The 17,324-nt window shown below is 28.3% G+C and overlaps 1 protein-coding gene across 1 annotated transcript in view; it reads left to right on the plus strand.

Moving 5' to 3' along the window:
• Window positions 1-8,887: 8,887 nt before the first annotated feature.
• The window catches only part of LOC112687579, a gene marked incomplete in the record, with an annotated part of 217,860 nt that continues 209,423 nt past the window's right edge, over window positions 8,888-17,324 (plus strand). The window contains 1 exon segment of the mRNA XM_025560350.1: window positions 8,888-9,501. Coding sequence (XP_025416135.1) covers window positions 9,218-9,501 — 284 coding nt within the window.

The raw sequence follows: 17,324 nt of genomic DNA on the forward strand, positions 1-17,324 counted from the left end.
ATCCAGCTCTAATATAAGTGATATACATATATATATATATATATATATATATGTGTGTGTGTATATATAAAATAACAATTTACAACATATCTTATTTAACATTAACGATAGTAAAGAGGCAGAAAAATCTTATTAAACTCTAATAGAAAAATACACATTTCTTTATTGGTATTTTTTTTAATTACTCAAATGTCAAATTGATAATTATTTATGTATTTTTTATTTTTATTCATTTTTCATACAAATCACATATGATAAATATAATTAAAAAAAAAGTATTCTTTTTAATATCCAATAACAGTATTAAAACTAAAAATAATAACTGCAGCTGAAAATGTAATTATAAAATTATACCAACAATAAATATATACAGTTGATATAAAATATTAAAATAAATATATAATATTATTAAATTTTATTCAAATCTAAACAAATAAAACAATACAATGGACAGGTTAATCACAATACCTATTGAATCTTAATAAAGAGTCATCTCAAAATGGTTGATCAGCTATTACTTATTTCTTACTTATTACTTTATTACTTATTACTATTCTCTTATTCAGTAATAACAATCTTATTTAATAATATCATATGTTATGGAATAATTCTAATAAATAGAGTACGATTGGTATTAGTATTATTTAGTCAATGATACTATGTACCTATAATAATGTAATGTATAATATAGATTTACGGCCACTTTTCATGATAATGGTAATGTAATTCATGGATGGCATGGCTATTTATACTCAATAGTCTTAAGACGGTTGAATACTTTTCCCTAGCCAGACGTCCATCGGGATTCTTATTAATAATTAATACCGTGATAAATATTATGGTCTCATCTAAAAATTCTTCAAAATGTTTATTTTTATATTTTTTATTTTCCTAAATTCCATGCACTTGTTACCGAATGCGATATTTTACCAAAATATTTTTTTTGGTCATGAAAATCAAAAATTAACTTAATTGGGATTAATGAAAAAATAATACATTAATTTCATGTTAATCTGTAAGGAAATGAGTTAATAAGTTAATTTAATTTATTAGTAATGAAATGAGTTAAGTTAACTTAACTTTTGACTTATTAACTCGTTCATGCACAGGCTTGCAGATAACCATTAAATTAATCTAATTAAGATAATATATAACAACTCATTTTTTTATCTAATCTAGATAAAAAAATGAATAATATTATCTAGATAATTCCTAACACTGCTTCGCACAGACGTTATATAGGTATTTAATATTTATGGCTGTTATTTATTAATTTTTATTGATTTATGGATGTCATAGATACACATATTAATTTAGGTTAGTATAATATAGGTTAATATACTATTATAACTATAGCACTTATTATTAGTTTATATTTTATTTTATTATGTGAAGATTAATTCTTAATTAATTTGCAAAATATATTGAGGAATATACAGATCACGGGTCATGGTAAACGTTGTTAGTACTGAATAATTTTTATTTTTTAAAATATTGCTGAGTTAATTTTCGTTTATTCAACCGATTATTTGAATTGCAGAGGTAATTTTTTAATTTCAACGTATTGACAAAATTCTTATTTTTAACGCAAAAAGATAAATATGTTTCATTTTAAGTAAGTTTTCGACGTAACAGGTAATAATTTTATTTTATGCAATTTTTGAGTTTATTGTATAATAGTAATGTAAATTATATGTTTTTAGTAGTAAAATTTACCCATTATATTCACATTATTATTCAGAAATTGTTTTCATAATTTTTCTATCTAGTGTATTTTCTCAGCAAATTTACAGAAAACTTAAATCCAAAATTTAAATTTGAAATGTCTACCTATATTTTTATTCATGAATGAAAAAAACTGCACGAGAAGTTATAAGAACTTATATTCGAATAAAAGTTTGTATTTCGTCAAAAGCTTTTGTCAGCCAGCTCTAGAACCGTATTTTCGCAGATGCACGAGAAGACAAAATATATATAAGCTATAAGTTAAAGTCAATCATATTTTCCTTTTTTTTTTATTAATAACACTTTTTTAAGGTTTATACGAGAGTCATTTATTCCATTCTTCACCATTAATCACTGTCAAGTAGTTGTATGTTAAAATAAATTTTATGAAACCGTTTTGATACATTTCAAGATATAATTAGAAAAAGGCAATTTTATTGTTGATTATCAATTTATACTCTGGGCCAAATTTATCGCACCGTGTTCCCCATGATTTAAAATGTTCTCTTTATTAGACAAGAAATTTTACATAGTAAATTGCAATGGTTATAACTGGAAAACACTCCAATAAATATGAACAATAATTCAAACCTATGTCACTAAATACGTATGTATGGGTCTTGTTGGAAATTCAGGTCTCGTCAATTGTAGATATCACAAGTGTATTATACCAGGATAATCCGGAAACAAAAATGAACAAATTCGCATAAAATGGAATATTAATACTGTGCGACTCCGTCGGGGATGGTTTTCATTGTGTTTATTTTAAACGTGTAATTTACAATGGTAACAGAAAAAATTAAAAATTAAAAACAAACATATTAGATGTCATACCCTGTTTTCGTATGACGGCGTTAAGGGTGCGCAATTAAACACCGTGCGCGCGTTGCGTTCAATTACGCGTATTTATCGTGTTACACAATATTTTGTTGAAAATAATTCTGTATTGTCTTCATAAAGTTTATCTTTCTACTGTTACTGATGTGTTATACTATTTTTACGATTTATACAGTCTTTGTCTCGAATTGTTATGTTTAACATCACCCACAATATAATTATTATATTAAATGTCTTTCATTTACGTATGTAACTCCACTGACTAGCTTAGACTTTAGAAGCAATAAATTTCACTGGAACGATAATGAGCAAATCAAATACCATAACAACGATGCAATAATAATAAATTAACAATACATGAAAAAGTTTATGGTGATAGTAAATCTTTATGATTACGTATATGACGTCAGTATGCTTGGGTATTCAAATTAAATGTATTTAACTATCTCTTTGTTAAATGACCAATGTTTCTCAAATATATATATTTAATTAATAAATAAATCTTTTGCGATCATTGAGGTTTTTTATAACTGATAAAAAAATAAATAAAAAAGGAAATCAGTTTAAACTCTATAAGTATTTTACTGCAGTCTTTTCGATAAATTTTGTTTAATACAATATAATATTTAATATTGTGTAAATTTTCGATCCGTATTTTTTAAAGGAATTTTACATCCTTCTATTCTATATTATAAAAATATTATGATTTTACAAATCCCAATTATAGTTTTAACTTTAAAACTTATTTAGGGAATAAAATATAAAATGCTGCCGAGCCGGAAAAATGTTTTATAATAAAACTATACATAATACATTAAACGTTGACGATTGATCGCAGTTTATTTCAACGACACTTCGAAAACCGTTTGATGCAGAAAACTATTAATTTTAAATGGCATGTGGACACACAGACACTCAGACGTACAAACACAATAACAAACATGTATACAAACACATAAATCGTATTATTTATTAACGTCTGTCAAAAGGATATGTATTTTTACTAAGTTTCGATTCTGACCGGGGACAGAATGGACTCAAGCTCTCGCCTACTCATTTCCACCTGTCAAATATAATAACAACAATACAATACGTGACTTTGAGAGTATGTGTTAAAATAAAATACAATTTCTATACCTACGTCTGGTACAGGTAGTGCATACTCAATTCACACGTGGCCATGGATAAATAACATTCAATTAATAAACGATGGTGGTGGCAGGAGGGTACATATTCCCCTATTGTCTGTGTAATTTTTTTTTTCCGCAATACGATCGTATAGCGCACTAAGTTATATCATCGATGTTACCAGTGGATAAATACATACAATTCATTCGACTGAACAATAACGATAATACCGATAAGACTCTGTTAGTCGATAAGACCACGGTGGTAGTAGTAGGCGGAACGAGAGGTTCCACTTAGAGTTGAGAAAGTACTCATTCGCATTTTGTTCAATTCAGCTAGAGAGATGAAAAACTTAAAAAAGATAATTAATTTTACTATTGATTTTTCTTATAACGAATACATCAATTTAAGATTTTTTAATTAATTTTCCGATTGTACTAGATTTTTAGCAAACACTCGGTTCATTGGGGTTTTTAATATAATGGTATTTTCAACAAAATCGCTGATAAAATATAATTTCTACAGTACTTTAAATTCGTTATTTTTTATTTTTGAGTAATAGTGTATTTACCTATAAATCCATTAACTGTGGAGTTCGAAAAAACCGTCACTATCATATCGAATGGAATTCAACAATGGTTTTCTATTTACTCGTATATTCCGAGAGACGGTCTGCGTGTATATTATATTATATAATATGTTAAAATATTACAATTTCTCACATAAAATTAGAAATCATAGTCAAAAATTCCAACACCAAGAGCCATAACTCTAACTAGGTATTGAAACTTTACGGTAACTTGTTACGGTGGTTTAACGGAACGAAATCCGAAAGGATCCATAGACCTAAAGGCTGATAAAAGAAAAAACGGTGGTGCACAATAATCCGTTTATTTATAAATACGTATTTTGAAACATTTTTTACGTGACATGGAGATCGCAGTGCTGACCGTTCATATGTGATTCTCTCCCAAATTAAATATATAAATTAAACATATTTTCATCTTATTGCACAATAATGTACATTCGCTTTTGATGTTTGCAGTAAAGCTAAAAGGATATAATTGTAAAACTTTTTTTATAACGATTAGACTAAGTGGGCTTCAACAAAGTTACGGGTTTCATTGATCGTATTTAGAACCGATTAAAGTATATTGCATCCATGGTGCAAACATAGTAGCTTAACCTATTAAATATATTATAAACCTATATAAACAATTTCTAAAAAGAGATTTAACACAAATTGAATATATGACACAAGTAAACATTAATAGGTTAATTAATTATAATAATATATTTACAATATTATAGTTAAAATCGTTTATAATTGTCTAATAATTAAAAAAAAAGAAATTAAATTATTCTGTAGATATTTAAATATTATTTTTTTCTGGATTTCGTTGTAGCACATTTCTGTATTAGTTCTTGCTAATTTATATCTTTAACCAAATTAGATGCAATACATAATATCAACAAATTTGACGTCTTATTTATGGATTTAAGTAGATCGTAAATAATTTTTTATACATTTTACGACAGAAAACGATCTTTCATCACTTGAACTTGGAAAAGATTGAGTACAAATAATTCTTAATTATTTCTATATTTATTAACGATGTTTCTAAAGACGAAGTAGTAATTATTTTATAGTAAAATAATAAAAAATTAAATTTAAATTTAAATTATAAAATATTAAATACTCATAAATTAATATATAAATAAGTTAACATGTAGTTTATACATAGAAGTAAATAAAAGTTTAGCTTTGAGAATTATTATATTTGTAAAGTACGATCGATTTCAAATTAAAAATGTATTGTCAGGTATGCAGAATGTCAATGAAATCATGACTAAATATGAAAAAAAAAAAACTGATGATACATTTGTAATTCTGTGGTACTTAAAAAATATAATAATACTCTAAGGTAAGGTTTTATTAATTCATTTATTTTTATACAAAAAAACTATTTGTTTATTTATTTATATAATGTAGCAAATGATAATTTTCCTTCTGATGGAAAATCTTATACAATGATTTTTAATTGTTTTAATTATTTTTCAAAACCTATTTCTAATTATGAATTATATAATTCAACAAAATTTATACTTTTAAATCAAATATCGTTCATGGTCTCTTTTTCTAAGTTAAATAAAAATCTAAATATATTTTTGATTTCAATATACATTTCTATTTTTCTATTAAATTGAAAATCAATAGTGTCAATCTACAATAATTCAGTTTTAATTTTCTTAATAACAGTAAAATTAATTTTATTTGGGCTCAAATCATCGTAATAATGATATATATACATATATGGTTCTGGATGTCAGAATTTTAAATTAATCACTATTATATTTAATATTTGCGTCTTCTAAAGATATGTGAAATTAACTTCTCATATTTTAAATATATTACATAATATATTTATTCATATTTTCAATTTTTCCTTACTAAGTTAAGCAAATGTGCTGCACATTGGACATACAATACTTTCTCGGATGTACTTTTTATTCTAGCTTGCAAACCATTGTATATGCTGTATTTATTAGAACAATTTTCATACGACTAACCTCTAAAGTTTTATAAATGTATTGAATGATTTGTAAATAAATTCAGTCAAACAATTTTTATATCTTCTGCTTTATGACAAACTAATTTGAGAAACCCAAGAAATATTTTTACTGTATAATTATTATTTTCAACATACCTTAAAATAATATTAATTTGATGTATATTGATAATGTTAGTGGTACAAACCACTACAGTAGAAAAATATTTTGGTTTTTTAACTTTTTAACTATTAAAAATACTATAAATTATTGAGTTACCCGTTAAATAAATAAATTCATCACAATTTGTACTTTATAAATATGGTACATTTCCTTTGCCTTTATTTCCAAAATTGGTAAGGTGATTTGTAATGAATGGATCAAAGTCTAAATCTACTAACTAAATCTAAGGATTCTAAATTATTAACATTATGTTAAGAATCAAACTTTTGATCATCCTCTCTAAAAATTGACCCTCTTTCTGAATGAAATGATTTTGTGGCCACTATACGATGCAATATATTTTTTCAATACTTAATTTTAGATTGAATGTCTTCTTGAGATATATGATCAATAACCTCTCTATTTTTTAGATGTTCTTAAAAATAATTTATAAATATTTATATTATTTATATTATTTAGCTACAATTTTCTAAATTATGACATTTTTACAAATTTATGAATCCAAAAATTAGGATTACTAAATGCTTGTTAATTAGAAGCAAAAGTTATACATTGAAAACAATAAAGTGCATTTTTAGGTTTTGAACAGAGAAAACACTTTTTTTTTGCGTTCACTATTGAGAAGACTTTCAAGTATATCTGATAAAATTTAAAAAATTTTTTCCGTATAAACTTTTTGTATTTTTAAAATAAATATTAATGAATTTAATAAAGGTGGATTTAAAAAAAAAAAACTCAATTGCATCATAATCTTAATTCCAGTCTGCTGTGCATGAGCCTAAAAATTTTTTTGATATGGAAATATTTTTTGATGAGAGGTTACTAAGTTCAATGTTTATATACCTAATGTAACTTCATTGTTTTTATTTTCAAGATTATTAATTTTACCTTATGAATCAATTACTAGTTTATTAAATTGAATAGAGCAATGTTCATTGAATGTTTCTAGATCGTGGTAATTTTATTGTATTTTCTAAAATATATTTTCATCATTAAATAAATATTATTTCAAAAATCTACTTTTTCAAAGAAGCTGTCCAAGTATAATGTTTACATTATAACATTTTCTTCTTTCAACTTTTTTCTATTTTTTTTTTTTTTTTTATACACTTCATCTTATTATTTTAATTTTACTTTAATATATCTATTACAAGCATAAATAATTTATTAGAATAGTTTAATATACACAAGTCAACAATTACAACTTAATTAGTACTTACACTGCGTACTAGAGTCTAGACCAGGGGTGGTGAACCTATGGCACGAGTGCCAAAAATGGCACGTTGACCAAATTGAAATTGTACAAAAAAAATTTTTTTGCTATTTATAAAATGTTGGTTGTAAAAAATATAAATAAACAAATTATATATGTTTTAAAAATGACAATATTCCTTATGCTTTCAAATTTTTCGTCAAACTATGTTCATGAAAGTTTATTCGCCATAAAAAAATGTAATTTAATCGAAGGAAAAATAAGGGTTTGACCAACAAAACGATTGCTGCTTGTGTTTCACTAAAATTTAATAAATATAATGTAATAAATCTGTAATTTTGTTAATAGTCTTAGAAAATATAATTTTCTTTCTATGATTTTCTACGATTTATTCACTACCTAATCGTACCGCGGAATGGAGAGTTTTCTAGACCAAAAATGAATGGTATGTACGCTTAACCAATATTTGGAGGTAGGTGTTGAAAACGCTCTTGTATTGGTATTTAGACATTTGCCTACGCGTTATAACATATTATCGATTGATTTCGTTTGCGTTGAGGCGCGGACGTTGTGTTTTTACCGCAAACGATTTTTTTTTTTTTTTTAAGTTCCGTCGTGTTTCCCACTCATTAAGACATTTTGTCGGCGTTTCTGGACGGAACATAACCAACCGCGTACGTGGAAACAAAAAAAAAATATAATAATAAATGCATAATACAAATTTAAGAAGGATAACGACTCCAGGCGTTAGGTACTGCGTCCGTGTAAACGTTTGACGATAAGAAATATTTGTCGCGCGCCGTCGGTGAACACATACGCGAAACATATAAATATTACAGGAATCGGTGTGGCCGGTGGCCGAGTGGGAAAGAACGCGAAATCCCTCACGAGGATCACGGAACGAACTACCGGGACCGAAGGATAGGTTCATCTCGTAGACTTATCGTCGGCGATTCGCCTCCGATACGAGACGCCGTCACCGTGTACATGACCTACGGTGTCTTCGTCATCGTTATCGTTTTTACCGCCATTGTTGCTGAGATCGTCGTCGTCGCGTTTAATAATATTTCAGCGCGTAACGCTCCGACCGGCCGCTGCCAACGATGGCCGTGCACTTCTTGCGTCGGTCACCAGATGGCATTTACACCTTTACGGTATTCCCCCCGCCCAGCCACCCCCGTCCCACCAGAGTGGACCGACGGCGACGGCGCGCCGCCGCGAGCTCGGTACCCTTTGAATCGGACGCGGCACGAGCTCAACAGTCGTCTCGCGCACGAAGTGCCGAACACACGCGCGCGCGTTCGCTACCACTGCCTCGTCCAGTTCGCCGACACATCGATCTCACTCGTTTCTTCGTTACGGGTCCGGCCTTAACGTTCTCAGTCGTTGGGATCGAACGTTGATCGCACCTTCACCTTACTCAACGGTAACATCCGTTTGCGTGCGATCGGATCATCGCGACCGTCCGGCCCGGCCTGATCACGCTTAATCGCGGTTGACCCGATTGGACTGCGATGCGGTCCGAGGCTGCGGTGGCGACGATAGCGGCCACCGTGCACCGCGACCGGTAGACGCACCGCGATGCGTACCGCGACAGCGCTGACCGCGGCCGTGGCCGTTTTGGCCTGCTGCCGACCGCACACGTTGCCAGCCGCGCGCGCCGCGTGCCTGCACACGGCCAAAGATCTGCAGGCTCAGGCCCGCGCGTCCGAAGTGGTGCTCAAGGCGCTGGCGATGCGCGTGTGGCCCGAACCAGACGGGCTGATTGGTGGCCATTTCGCCGTGATGGCCGTCTATAAGGGTGCACGGACGGTGAAGGACGTGTTGCGCATCGGCGGCGCCGATCTGTTCAACATGCACGACAAGTGAGTTTCTACGCGTTTCTACGCGTTTCTTAGCTTTAGAAAAGTCGCGGAAACAAAACATTTCGAATTCTTTACAAGTTATGCACATTTTGTACTTTGGCTCCACAAACCTCTGCTGCTGTCGAGACTACGTTGTTATCGTTGTTTACTCCAGTATAAAACGTTCTCGTGCGAATGTAACGTATTACATAACGCGTAGTTCATTTTTCTTCGAGACCATAGTCCTTGGTCGGGGCAGAAACCCCAAGAGTCGGCAAGCCAACAGTCCGCTTGAAATCGTTTTTATTCATATTGAAAATCCGCTGTCGATCCGGTGCACCGGGTGGTTGGAAACGAGTAATGTTACTGAACCTTCGTCTTACGGCCGCCCGACGCAACCGGTTCGCGTGTGGACCGCACGAAAATCCCATAATCCCGACGCGGTCGCACATCACCCGTTGGGTGAGCTCCGAACATTGTTCGTAATTTATCTCAAAGTTGAGCGTCGCCTCTGTGCTCCGCGCGTGCGTACCGTCCACAACCACTATACGAACGGCACGCGGACTCGTGACGGTGTTCGCGAAACTTCACCCCGCGAGTGGCCAACTTAGACGACGTGCACATTACGCGATGATAACGTACACCGACGGCCCACGGTGACGGCGATCCGCATGCTATGGTACCAGGCAGTGCACGATTGCGTACGTTTGCGTTTCCGTCGGCCGAACAGCTGATGCATGCCGTGCAGGTGGTTTTCTCGTATACGCACCGACATGCACTTGTCGTATCGACGCCTCAGTTTAAGACTGCAATGACTCAAATTATGAAACTTCTGGTTCTAGAATGATATAAACCACCTCTAAAGGTGAATAATGCAATTAAAGTTATTGCATTATAGAATCGAAATCGTCGTAATTTTGCAAATAATATCACGTAGATAACTCAATTCTGAATAATTTTGAGTTATTGCTGTCTTGAACTGAGGTGACGATATATGACACCCCTCCACCTGATGCACAACATTGACCGACGTAAAACAATTTTTGGTATCGATTATTTTTTTGTTTTTTTTTTTTCTTTTTTTTCGATTCTAATCCATCGTTTGCATAATGCTTTGAAGATAAAAACGTTGTCGACGAAAGTCGATAATTTATTTTACCAATTTCGACGGAACTTTGACGTCATGCTCTCGATCGAATCGTCGAAATGGATTATACGAATGTATGAAATCGGACAAGAATATTCTCGGATTTACACGTATCGAAAACGAATGTGCTCCGCTGAATTCACGGTTTTTGTTTTGGTCTAATCTACGTATGGTACGTGACAAATTACCGTCGAAAAATCGTATGATCATTTGAATATTATTTTGGACTTTATTATAACTGCATATCGGGTTAGGTCAGGTACCGCTGAATAGAAGAAAACGCCGTTCCGTTGGTTTTTCGGTATTTTAATTATTTTTTATGTTTTTTATACATTTTTAAATAAATACACGGTCTATTAAATTTTTATTATTTTCGGACTCGAGTGTAATTTATTTTCTCTTTACTTCTCTCGGAATAACTATACTTCTCTGTCAAATATTTATACATTTTCGGAAAATGTTAAAAATAATGCTAATTTAAGTCTATGATGTGCACAAATTTTCTATTGGACCAATGAATATACGTCGAATATGCTAAAATATGATCATTCCTAAGACATTAGAGGCTTAATTAGAGTTCGATTTATTTTTAATTATTATATAGATCAATTTTATAGCGACCGGTAACTTTCTTCATGAAGATTCTAAATAAATTCACTATTATTTATAAATGATCTAAAAATAATAGACCGTCTGACGAAAAATTAATTTTTCAGAAAGAGCATTCGTTATTAATTTAAGTGTTCAATGTGTATATACTATATTGAACATTAAAAAAAAAACAAACATTAGCGAAAATATAATATTATTTATAATATTTTTTATTTTATGTGGTATATAAAGTTCGTCGAGCGTTATATGTATATCCCATAAAAATATTGATTTTTAATTCAATTTATATGAAATTTCGTAATAAAATATTTCATTGGCATTTACATTGTTCAGTAATTGTTTATAAAAATATAATGCTCTTCATTTACTATATTTTAATAGAATTTAATTTCAGTGTCATTAAATAACTGATAATTAAATTTTTTGTTGGAAAGTAAAATGCTGTTCAAAATCAGTTGTATGTTGTATCTTCGTCAAAACATTACGATCCGCTTGTTTCGAATGTTTTAAATTATAAACTCTTTATGTAAAGTTCACATTTATAATCCAAATAACAACATTTTACTTTTGTTTGAACTTAATAAATACCTTAACTGACCTATTGACCACAATTTACAGTTAATCAAAATTGTATTTAACCACAACGGTTAATGTGGGTTTATTCACAGATGCTCAAACCAATTAAAATATTACCGTTACAATTTTCTTTTATTTTAACACTTTTGATGTACATACATCCTAATAAATTCATTCCATTTTAATAATTTCGTTTTATCGTCCAAAATTCATTCGTTAGGAATATTTAATAGAGGTCATTACTTTTTTAAGTGAATACAAACATATCGGATATAGTGAAAACGCGAATGTAACAAAATAAAACATAAATTAATAATATATGTGAATTAATAGATGCTAAAACATATGAACACGAATCAGAGACATAATCACGTGAATAACTTTTTATTTTATTGTCTATTAAAATAATCTAATCTATATTTATGATATGAGTAAAACCATCTTTCTCCTACGTATAAAAGTAGAAAACTAAGTAAGTTGAGGTGTATATATATATATATATATGAATACATAAATTCACGATTATACGTGAATATAATAATTCATGGTCTATAATATTTTAAGTTTACAGAAAATGTTTAATAATAATTATTTCGAAACTTATATTTTGATATTATGAGAAATTAATTAAAATATTACCGTCATTTAATACATTTTGTATTTCATATGGTTTTTTATAATAATATTTATTTATGCAATTTATGATGTGTTTATACAAATTACACTTTTCGTTCGATATCAGAAGTTTTCGTTACGATTTTTACAGTTTGATGAATTCGTTATTATAGGTTGTAAACAATTTTGCCAGTTATTAAAATATTACATTTGAATGTTAATGGTAAAAACTAAAGAAGAGTAGTTATTTCAAACATTGTAAGACTTTTTATTAAAAATTAACTTTTATTATTCAATTATTTAAAAAAGTAACTCATGGTACTACAAACGAAAAATATTTTTATTTTTTCTTATGAATTACGTCTTTTACGTTCAATTATATAATATTTCTAATATGTTTTTCACCATATATTTTCATAGTATTAATTACATAGTTAAGTACGTTGGAGTATTTTTTTTTTTTTTTTTTTACATGAGAAAATACAAACTTTATATTTTACTCTAGTGTTTAAGATCATTTAAATATGTTATTATTAAAAAAAATAATATATTAAATATAATTTTTCAACTACAATTACAATATCTGATATTTTAGTTATGTTTGTACGTGAGAATAAAATAGAATAAAACTTCTAAACAATTTTTTTTTAAATTACCTCTATAAAACATTTGTTATTTTAATAAATATTTATTACATATATATATATATATATATATATATATATATACTAGTTGACCCGACAAACGTTGTTTTGTCATATAAATTATTTCTAGAGAATATTTTGCTAGAATAAAATAACTAATTTAATATATGTGTGTAAGAATGTGGTATATAAGTGGAAGAAGTATGGAGTATGAACGGTGACGAAATATAAAAATAAAAAACCATCAAACATTTATTTTTTTTAATAATTTATTTAAATTGATCCTTTAAAATTAAATATATCGCTAATTATGACAATATTAGTAAAAAACAATATCAATCCCTTAATGTAACAGAGTGTACATTATTTTTTGTTATCCCAATTTCGCCAACATAAACAAACTGGATGATTCTAGAGCACGCCACGTATAATTGTCCGTGTGAAAAACATGATGTGCTCAAATCTAAGCCACAGACAGACATCGTTTGGCCTTGAGACTTATTGATAGTCATTGCAAATGCCAATCTAATTGGAAATTGAAGATGTTTAAATTGTATTGGCACATCTGTGGGTATAATAGGGATTCGTGGTAATAATATATTTTCACCTCGGAATTTGTCATTTAAAATTATGGCTTCGATAACATTTTTCATTAATTTTTCAATGACTAATTGCGTGCTATTGCATAACCGAAGTGGGTTCAAATTATGAAGCAATATAACCGGATATCCAACCTTCAGTTATAAATTATGCGGTGGCATGTCTGGTAAATCCAAATAGTTCAAAAATGCTGTTACTTACAGCTTCAATAGCATTGCAAATTGTATCAATAGATTTGTATGACACCGAATCTCCTGGTAACAAATGTTGTGTCTGTGTATATTGGGAAATATCTGGTCAATGAGAGCATCTTGCAAATCAATGATTGTGCAGAAATCGGTCGGTAATTGTAAGCATCTCATTTCATCTGTAGTAACTTTCCCATCGCCGATATCTAACAATTGTTTTGAGAATTTTCAGCACGCAAATTTTATTGATTATATCGCTAGTATCGTAATCGTTCGCTCTCTATCTTTACATAAATATCGACTATAAATTATTGTTGACAAAGCTCACAACATCGTAGAATAACTTTGTCCTGATCACATCTAATCATCAACCGATATGCATAATAATCCTTCGAACTAACATTTTTGTTTGTTTTGGCACCTGTTGATCTTATGGTTTAATATTTATGCAATACCCGTTATTTAATACCAAAAATAAAATGAATAGCTTTTAAATAGTTTTTAATAGTTTTTTAATAGTATCATTTAATAATTAATTTTCAATTGGGCAGTTATCTATCGACCAGGTCAAAAATTATTAAATTAAACTACGTTTTATTAAACAATAGCACTTAGGAGCATAAAAAATTGATAAAAACATATTCGCAGATCAACCAAATGGATATACAAATTTTCATTAAAATCGGTTAAGCCGTTTTGGAGGAGTATGGTCACACACATTGAGACACGAGATTTATATATTATATATATATATATATAGTGTTATATTGAATAATGTTAAAAGTTTTATATTAAATAGACTATAGAGTTTTTATTAGCATTCTATACAATAATAAAGCGTTGGACTTTCTGAGTATAATATTTTATCTTGACTTGTAACCCAGTTAGTCAATTATCTTACCGATAACGTGAACAATATATCGATATATCGATGTATAAATGCAAATCATATAGCATTTTGTGCAATTCAAAATATCACGGAAGCATGCCATGTAATAATAAAGGTTAAAACATAAGCGTTTTAATTCTATAGGCACTTAAAATAATATTTTAAGAAATAATTTATAATATAAAATGAAATTTAACATTGCATCATTAGTAGATAAGATTATTAAAAATAAAAAATAAATTCATATTAATAATGTTAATGTATTTTATGATAATTATTAATTTATTGTATGTTAAATATATTTAACATTATTAATGATTTACAATGATTTTATCTCATGTACGTTTAATTTTTATGGTTGTTAAGATATTATCCAAAAGTTCATGGCTAATGTCATATTATTCGGTTGATGTTAACATTAGCCAACATTTAATAATATTCATGGCGGGTAACGATAACACTTGTCTAATGTTGATTTTAGCTGAATAATGTCGACATTATCCAAATGTTAACATTACCCGTATATATATATATATGTATTTATAGGCTCTTATTAGTAATCTGTCATTACCAAATAGTTTAATGTAATGAACTACACATCAATGAAGTTAAACAAAATTAATAAAATTATAATTATTTTGACCTTAAAATTAAGAAAAATGATTTAAATTCAATGATTACTACATTTTATACCATACTACATACATTATTGTGTCATATTATTCATACATAAATAATTAAACTAATTTTTGTCAAAATCATTTATTTTGTTTGTATAAATGTAAAGAAAATTACAGTAAGCGATCACAAAGAACATAATATATAATAAAATATAGATAATATTGAAATTTTTTTGTTGATTCTATGATAATTGAAGCGTAAATTAGATTTTTTTTAATTATTTTTCTTATTAAGAATGGCCACTGAAACTTTACTTTTCATCATATAAACAATAATTTATAAAATAAACATTTATTCAACGTTAAATAATTATGAATTCTAAGTATATTAATTCGATATTTGTGATTTGAGTATTCATGGTTTTATATAATTCTTTGTCTGTGTTTTAATGGTAGTTGTTTAGAACTTTATACATTTTATAAACTTTAAATTTTAAGTTTATGAAATTGTTTAAATTAATTTCACGTAGATTTTTTTAAGATATAATGTATAATTTATATCATTAATTATTTGTTGAATTTCTCATAAGTTACGTTTTTAAATTTTTCTTTTGATTCTAAGAGTTTCGATAAAGTTTTTTACGAGACTTTACTATTTACGATGCATTGTAAAATCTACTTGATTAATTATGTACAAACTACTGGTAAAATACAGCTTAAAGTACAATTGATTTAATACTATTTTTGGAAAATTTAAATGTAATTAATGAATCTCAATCACATATTTGACTATAACATTAATTTTAAAGTGTGTTTTATTGAGTTAGGTATTCTGTTCTTGGTGAAACGATAATGAAGTAATGTTTTAATAATTTACTTTTTTTTATTTATCTCCTGTTACCTGCAGCTCCTCGATATCATGTTTTGTATATTTTTAAAGTGGTATCACACTCGTTTATATAAATTAAATACTATATAATTACTTAGTTGGTTATATACAGTGTTGGGAATAGATAACTAAAATATTATCTAGATAAGATAAGATAATTTTAACAAAATATTATCTAGATAAATATCACTTTTTACACTTATTTTTAATGTTTTTTTAGTATTTTTTTAATATTAGATTTCTATCAATATAATGACATAATATTTATAAAAACAACGGTTTGAGACTTTTAATTTAACTATTTGAATATTATACCTATAAGAATGAAACATCAAAACATTTAAACCAATACCAGTATTCCACTGGTCAAAATTATGTAGTTAGCTGACTTTTTATTTTTTAATACTGTAATATTTCTACCCCTACTTAGTTATACAAATGCATACAATAATGAATTAATAATAATTCATACATTTTAATACAAAACTAGTCAAGTAAAAAGTTATTAATTTGTATTATCTCAATGATAATTTAGTTCTAAATAAATCTTGTCAAATGTCTATGTATGCATTTAAGGACTGTAGCCACTTGTAAGTCATATTAAACCAATATTAAAAAAGGATGAACTTCACCTTAAATATTTAAAATATATATATATGTAGTAAATAATACATTATAATCAATGCTTGGTAAGAAATAGTTGAATGCTAAAATATAAGCAAATTGTTTTGTTAGTTGATAAAACAAAAAAAAAAATTATTAAATTACAACTTTATAATAATACTAAAAAAAAAAAAATATTTTATAACAAAAACAAATAACAATGTTTATAAACCTTTTATTAGAACTTGTTTGAATTAAGATTCTGACATCTACAACATAAGAGCATCTCAAATGTTTTATCATTTAAACGATTTTTCCTCGGTGTTATGATCTGTGGTCTACTATTAAATAAACGCTCTACTGGCGCAGAAGAGGGAAGTGTTGTATTATATTTGAAAAAAAAATTTTTTATGATTGGAAATGAATTAAGAACATTAAAATCTTTATTTTTTGAGTTTAGA

The sequence above is a fragment of the Sipha flava genome, unplaced genomic scaffold (genome assembly GCF_003268045.1).
Source record: "Sipha flava isolate LNK unplaced genomic scaffold, YSA_version1 109_pilon_pilon, whole genome shotgun sequence".
Lineage (NCBI taxonomy): Eukaryota > Metazoa > Arthropoda > Insecta > Hemiptera > Aphididae > Sipha > Sipha flava.